Here is a 6,772-nt window from a genome sequence, read left to right on the forward strand (position 1 = left end):
GACCCACAGCCGGGGGGTGACACCAAACCCCCCTCTGCTCCCTTTGCAGGAGTTTTACCCGAAGAAAGAACCCGGTTTCCACCCCCCCGCCAAGGACCACGCGGCGCCGCAGCAGCTGCTGGGCAAGGGCCAGGCAGGGCAGGACAGAGACGGGGAAGGGGAGCCGGCGGGGCCGGAGCCGCCGGGAGCCCCGTGGAGGGATGGCCGGGCCGGGGGCAGCTCGGCGGTGCCCCCTCCCCACGCCCACACGCCTCCCCCCAGCGCCAGCCACCCCCTCTTCCTCCTGCAGCCCGGCGCGGGGGGCTGCGGGGGTCCCTGGGTGGGCGCACGGTCCCACGGCGCCGATTTTTCCATGGAAACGGGGCCGGGGCGGCCCTCGGAGCCCAAAGATGAGCGCCTGGGGTACCAAAGCCTCCAGCCCGGCTCGCCGCCGGGATCCAGGGAGCCCGACCCGTCGCCTCTGCTCACGGACGGGCACTACCCACCGGCTCTCGCCAAGCCGGAGCCCCCCCCAGCCTGTCTCTGCCCCACCCCGGGCTGCGATGGGTGCCCGGGGGTGGGCTGCAGGGTGCCCAACCCCTTCGAGCCCGCGCTGGGCATGCCCGGGGGGCGTTTCCCGTGCCCCCCCAGCAACCACACCAAGCTGAAGAAGACGTGGCTGACGCGGCACTCGGAGCAGTCGCTGCCTCGCCTCAAGGCTGCCCGGCGGGACGGGGGTCCCGAGCCCCCCGGGGAGGGCAAACGCTCGGCCAAACGCCCCCATGGCACCGCCGAGGGACCCCGCGCTGCCAGCGAGGGCGCCGGGGCGGCCAAGAGGGGCACGAAGGCCACCGTGTGCCCTGGGGAGGGCACAGAGAGCCGAGGGGACCCCGAGGAGAGGAGGATGGAGCTGGGAGAGGGAGGTAAGGAAGGAGGGTGCCCGGTGGGGCTGGTGAGAGGGCGGTGGCATCACCCAATCCCAAAGGGAACTTTGCATCCCCGCTCCCGGCGCCCACAACACGAGCTGGGAACACGTGAGGGCCAGGAAGGCTGCTGTGCTGGGGCTTTCCCTGGCATGGCTTGAGGCTGGCAGTGATTCCCAGGGCTGGAATGGATGGAAACGCTCCTTTGGGGCAGCGTGGCACCCTCGGGTGGGATGCCGGGGGGGTGGAAATGTTCTTTTGGGGCAGCGTGGCACCCTCGGGTGGGATGCCCAGGGGGTGGAAGTACCGTCACTGGGTCAGTGACTCCCCGGGGAGGAGTTGGCATCTCAGCCCTGACCTCTGCAGAGCTCCAGCCCTACTTTCCAGCCCTACTTTGTGGCCCAGTTTCCAGCCCCCGCCACAGCGTGACAGTCACAGAGTCCCACAATCCTGGAGCAGCTTGGGTTGGAAGGGACCTTAAAGACCATCTTGTTCCAACCCCTTGCCATGGGCAGGGACACCTTCCACCAGACCAGGGTGCCCCAAGCCCCGTCCAACCTGGCCTTGGACTCTCCCAGTCCCCCTTGGCTGGTGTGGATGGGGCTCCACGGTGTCCCCAAGCACTCCCCGTGTCCCCCCAGAGCCGCTGAGCCGGCAGGAGCCGTGGTGCCTGCAGAGCCTGCCCTGCACTGCGCTGCCCCAGGGCATCCCCCGCTGCTGTGCCTGTGCCCCCCGGGCCACGGGGGACCCCCAGGGAGAGGAGGAGGAGGAGGAGGAGCCCCCCGAGAGCACCTGCAGGCTGCTGCACTTCCGCAGGTGAGCCCGGGGCTCCTGGGGAGCTCACGGGGTGAGGGGTTCATGGAGCATCCCCTCCCATCACCCCATTTCGGAGCATCCCCCTTCCGTTATCCCGCTTTTTAACGTCTCCTCTTTGGAGCATCCCCTCCCTTCACCCCTCTTAGCAGCCACCTCTCCTGCCACCCCACTTTGGGACACTCTCCCCATCATTCCCATCACTTGAGAGTGTCCTGTCTCGTCGCCTCACTCCAGAACACCCTCTCCCATCACCCTATTTCAGAGCGTCCCCACTTTACACCGTCCCCTCTCACCTCTTCACACTGTCCTCTCCTGTCACCCCACTTCAGAGAATCCCCTCCCACCTTTGAGGGCCCTCTCCCATCACCCCGATTTTTCAACCTCCCGTCTCATCACCCCGTTTCTGAGCCCCTCTCCCGCCCCTTCTCCCTGCAGGTTCGCCCTGGGGGACGACGGGGAGCTGAGCATCGATGGCCTCTGCACCCTGGGGGAGGCCGAGGGGGAGCTGCCGGAGGAACCCAGCCCCGAGCCGGGGGGCAGGAGTGTGGGGAGCAGCCTCTGCCTGGCCAAGTACCTCCTGGGGGTCCTGGGGGACCCCTTCTGCGACGCCGTCCGCAGGGACAGGGACACGTGGCCGGGAGCCCCCGGCGGGCCCGAGGGTAAGGGGGGACTGGGATGGGGGGACACTGGGGGGCACTGGGGGACACTGGGGAGGCTGAGGCTGTGCTTCCCCCCAGGGGTGACGGCCTGGAGACGGGGGGAAGGAGCCCCCCAGCTCTGCGACGCCTGCCAGCGCGGCTTCTTCAACTCCCACTGGAGCTGCGCCAGATGTGGCTTCCAGCTGTGCCCCGCCTGCCACCGCGGCAGGAGGGAGGCCGACGGCCCCGGTACGTGGGAACGGGGGTGGGTGGATGGAAAGGGGGTGCCAGCCCTTGGCAGGGGGGCTCGGTGGGGACGAACACACCCTCTCTCTGACGCAGAGGGTCCAGCACAGCCGCCCGAGTGCACCCCCGGGCCAGACCACCCCGTCACAGCCCTGGTCCCCACGCAGTTCGTCCCCACCTGTGGTGAGTGTGTCCCCCAGCCCCGGGACCCTCCCCATGCCCGCTGTAGGGAGGGGGCTGACACCCCTGTCCCCGTTGTCCCCAGTCCTGACCAGGCTCTGGAAGCTTCTGCACGAGGTCAGGGCCAAGTTTGGCATCGAGTCCCACTGTCCCTGCGGGGAAGGGGCTGCGGAGCAGAGCCCGGCCGAGCCCCCGGGCAGGCAGGTACGGGGGGAGCTGTGGATGGAGGGGGGGGGAAATTGGGTGCAGGTGCACCCCAACCCCTGCACGGGGGTGTAGGGGGGAGGTGTGGCTCCCCCCCCGATGCCCACACGGGTGTTTCAGGAGCCGCCGGGGGCTGCGGTGCCCACCCTGCCACCCCCCAGCCACGGCCAAGCCGACACCTCCCGGCCCATCAAGGAAGGTAGGGCCGGCTGCGACCCCCCCGCCGTGGGCACGGCCCCGCCCCGGGGGGGTCAGGGATGCTGCACCCCCTCCCCTTCTCGGGGTGCTGGGTAAGGGGTTGACATGCAGAGGGCGGCGTGGGCGACCCTGACCGTGTTCCCCCCCCGAGCAGAGAGCCCCGAGGGGGGGCCGCCGTCGCCGGGGCAGCCCCCGGCGCGGGGGGCCGTGCAGACCACCACCCTGTGCGACCTGTTGGCCTCCACCGCCGTGAAGCTGTGCCTGGGGCAGGACGGGGTGCGCATGGCCTTCGCCCCCGTGGTGCCCACCCTGCCCAGCGTGAGTCCCGGGGCGACCAGGGCACCCCCTCCCGTGCTGCCCACCCCGCCTTGGGTGGGCGGGGGGGACTGAGGGGCTCTCCAATTGCATCCCCCCCCCTTCCAGGACAACCGCCTGACCAGCATCCTGGACAGCATCATCGCCCACGTGGTGGAGAGGAAGATCCAGGAGAGGCAGGCGGGGGGCGAGCTGAGCCCGCCCAGCCCCCCCGAGCCCCCCGTGTCCCACTGCGTCCTGGAGCCCAGCGGGCTGCTCTGGCTGCACGACCCCGGCCATGCCAGCAACTACAAACTCTTCCAGGAGCACTGGCAGCAGGGCCAGGTGAGCCCCCCATCCCTGGGGGGGGTTTGGGGACACATGGGACCACCCCCCCCCAGCCCCGCTGAGCCCCGGCTGCCCTGGCAGCCCGTGCTGGTTTCAGGGCTGCAGAAGAGGCTGGAGGGGCGGCTCTGGGGGCCGGAGTCATTCCGCCCACCCCGGGGGGAGCAGGAGGTGGAGGCAGTGAACCTGCGGGCGCCGGCGAGCCCCGTCCGCCTGAGCAGCCGGGACTTCTGGGATGGCTTCGCTGCCAGCGAGGGTGAGCGGGGCCATGAGTCTGTGGGGTGCCCAGGGTGATTTTGGGGTGAGGTGTGGGGGGAGCCGGGGCCATGAGTCTGTGGGGTGCCCGGGGTGATTTTGGGGCGAGGTGTGAGGGGAGCCAGGCTGTGCCCCCCCTCCCTCCATCCCCGTGCGTGATGCCGGGCTCCCTCCCACAGCATCCCTGGAGCGGGAACAGGGCGCTGGGGACTTGCTGAAGCTGGAGAGTGGCTTTGGGGACATGGAGCTGAGCCGGTAAGTGTTGGCAGAGGGTGGGTTCCCCCCTCCCTGACCTCCCCATGGCAGTGCTGGGGGCAGCGGGGCGGCTCTGCCCTCGCCTGTACCTTGGTGCCCCGGTGTCAAACACCCGCCCTGTGCCACAGGACCACCAACCTGCGTGCCAGCCTGCCCCTGCCCGAGTACTGCGGGGCCAGCGGCCGCCTCAACCTGGCCACCCACCTGCGGGGCCAGCGGGCTCGGCGCTGGCTGCGCCCACGCATCTGTGCAGCCTATGGTGAGCGTGGTACGGGGGCTTTGGGGGGCACCTGGGCCCCACCCTTCCCACGGGGATGCTCGACGCTCACCCAGCGCCCCGCTCCCACTTCCAGGTGTGCGCCCGCGGGACCGGAACGTCGGGACCAAAAACCTGGCGGTGGAAGCAGCCGATTCCATCAACATCCTGGTTCACGCCGCGGCGGCACCGCGGGGTACGGGGGGAGCACTGGAGGTCCCCCCACACCGCCCCCTCCCCCCTGAGCCCTCCCTGAGCCCCCCCTCTGCCCGCAGAGGTGCTCCTGCCCGGCGACACGGATGACATGGATGCGGCGCTGAGGGAGCGGCTCAAGGACAGCGGCGGCCGGCCCGGGGCACTGTGGCACATCTTCCGTGCCGAGGACGCCGCCCGGATCCGGGATTTCCTGAGGAAGGCGAGTCCTGGGGCAACCAGGGCACCCCCTCCCGTGTTGCCCACCCCCCTCTTGGGTGGTGCTGTTGGATCATCCCTGACCCTGGTGGGATGCCGGGGGGATGAAGGGAGACCCCGAGATGGGGGCTTGTGGTGCCACTGGAGCATCCCTTGTCCCGCTCCGGCCCCCCCTTCCATCTCCGCTCACCCCTGGCACCCCACAGGCATCCGAGGAGCCGGGGCAGGAGGGGGCGGCCACGGGGGAGCCCCCCGGGCACTCCCTGGACCCCCCCGGGCGTTACTTGGACGCGGCGCTGAGGAGGCGGCTGCGGGAGGAGTGCGGGGTGAGCGGCTGGACCCTCCTCCAGTGCCTGGGGGACGCCGTGCTGGTCCCTGCGGGGGCTCCCCACCAGGTAGGCAGCCCCAAATCCCCTCCAGGGGGGAACTGTGCCACCCCCCCATGAGGAAACCAAGGCAGGGCAAGCCCCTGATGCCCCCCTGATGTAGGTGCAGACTCTCACGGGCACCATCAGCGTGGAGCAGCGGTTCCTGTCCCCGGAGAGCTCCGCCCGCCTCCGGCTGCTCGGCCCCGATCCCGCCGGGACCACGGGCCAGCTCCACGCCCAGGTGGGTGGTCTGGGGGGTGGGTGTGTGTGTGTGGGGGGGTCCCGGTGGGGGGTGAGTGGTGCTGACTCCCCCTCTTTGCACCCCCTGCAGCTGGATGGGATGATCTTCGCCGCCGTGCGGGAGGCGCTGGGGGTCCTGCGGGGCTGCAAGTGAGCCCGTGGAACGCTGGAAGGACGCTCTGACAAGTCTGGGATGGGGGCTGGACGTGGGCCTGGACCCCCGGGGAGCCAGGAGCGGGCGCCTCCAGCTCGGTGCTTTGCTCCAGGATCTCCTAGGAAGGCTCGGGGCAGGAGGAATAAAGTGTCCACAGTGTGCTGGGAGCACTGGCACCACCAGCATTGCCTCGGGGTCTGCCTTCATCCCTTTTCTTTCTCACTGGGGTCAGGGATGCTCTGGGAGCACTGCCTTGGTGTCTCCTTTCATCCCCCATCCCTTCCATCACAGTCAGGGATGACCCAGTGGCACCACCAGCATCTGCCCTGGCATCTCCCTTCGTCCACTGTCTGTCCCACTGGGGTCGGGGATATTCCAGTGGCACCACCAGCATCTCCCTTCCATCCCACTGGGGTCAGGGGTGTTCCAGTGGCATCACCAATACCTGCCCTGGTGTCTCCCACTCTCCCATCAGCGTCAGGAGTGATCCTATGGCACCACCAGCACCCGCCTTGGGGTCTCCATTCATCCCCCCTCCATCCCAACGAGGTCAGGGATGCTCCGGAGGCATCACCAGCAACTCCCTTGGCACCTCCTGCCATCCCATCAGGGTCAGGGGTGCTCTGGTAGCATCACCAGCATCCACCTTGGCATCCCCTTCATATCTCCTCCCATCGGGGTCAGGGATGCTCTCATGGCACCACCAGCATCCATCTCGGGGTCTCCCTTCATCCCCCCTCCATCCCATCGGGGTCAGGGATGTTCCAGTGGCACCACCAGCATATCCCTTCAATCCCAACGAGGTCAGGGATGCTCCCAGTGGCACCACCAGCATCCCCCCACCCCATCCCATCAGGGTCACTTTGGCATCTCCCCTCATTCTCCTCCATCCCACTGGGATCAGGGAAGCTGAAACAGCATCGGGCAACTAGCATGGGGCAATTAATTAGCACCGCACAATTAATCAGCATCGGGCAATGGGTATCATGGAGTGCAGTGGGCACCGTGCG

The 6,772-nt window shown here is 69.1% G+C and overlaps 1 protein-coding gene across 1 annotated transcript; it reads left to right on the forward strand.

Moving 5' to 3' along the window:
- The first annotated feature begins 352 nt into the window (after positions 1-352).
- Positions 353-5,446, forward strand: LOC113962823 (lysine-specific demethylase hairless-like). The gene is made up of 15 exons (XM_027673598.1): positions 353-902; positions 1,544-1,718; positions 2,154-2,377; positions 2,456-2,605; positions 2,699-2,785; positions 2,868-2,986; positions 3,107-3,185; positions 3,339-3,502; positions 3,608-3,823; positions 3,908-4,079; positions 4,258-4,333; positions 4,462-4,592; positions 4,687-4,785; positions 4,865-5,004; positions 5,207-5,446. Exons 1-15 carry the CDS (start codon positions 353-355, stop codon positions 5,444-5,446), a joined length of 2,622 nt encoding a protein of 873 aa, XP_027529399.1.
- The last annotated feature ends 1,326 nt before the right edge of the window (positions 5,447-6,772 follow it).

This window comes from Neopelma chrysocephalum, unplaced genomic scaffold (genome assembly GCF_003984885.1).
Source record: "Neopelma chrysocephalum unplaced genomic scaffold, ASM398488v2 Primary Assembly neopelma1_185289, whole genome shotgun sequence".
Classification (NCBI taxonomy): domain Eukaryota; kingdom Metazoa; phylum Chordata; class Aves; order Passeriformes; family Pipridae; genus Neopelma; species Neopelma chrysocephalum.

What these genes read in the sequence shown, in the direction of transcription:
- LOC113962823 (XM_027673598.1), top strand. Translation starts at nt 353, where the DNA reads ATGGAAACGGGGCCGGGGCGGCCCTCGGAGCCCAAAGATGAGCGCCTG. An exon ending in CCGAGCCCCCGGGCAGGCAG is followed by an intron (nt 2,987 to 3,106) that starts GTACGGGGGGAG and finishes CGGGTGTTTCAG; the next exon opens with GAGCCGCCGGGGGCTGCGGT. An exon ending in TGGCTTCGCTGCCAGCGAGG is followed by an intron (nt 4,080 to 4,257) that starts GTGAGCGGGGCC and finishes TCCCTCCCACAG; the next exon opens with CATCCCTGGAGCGGGAACAG.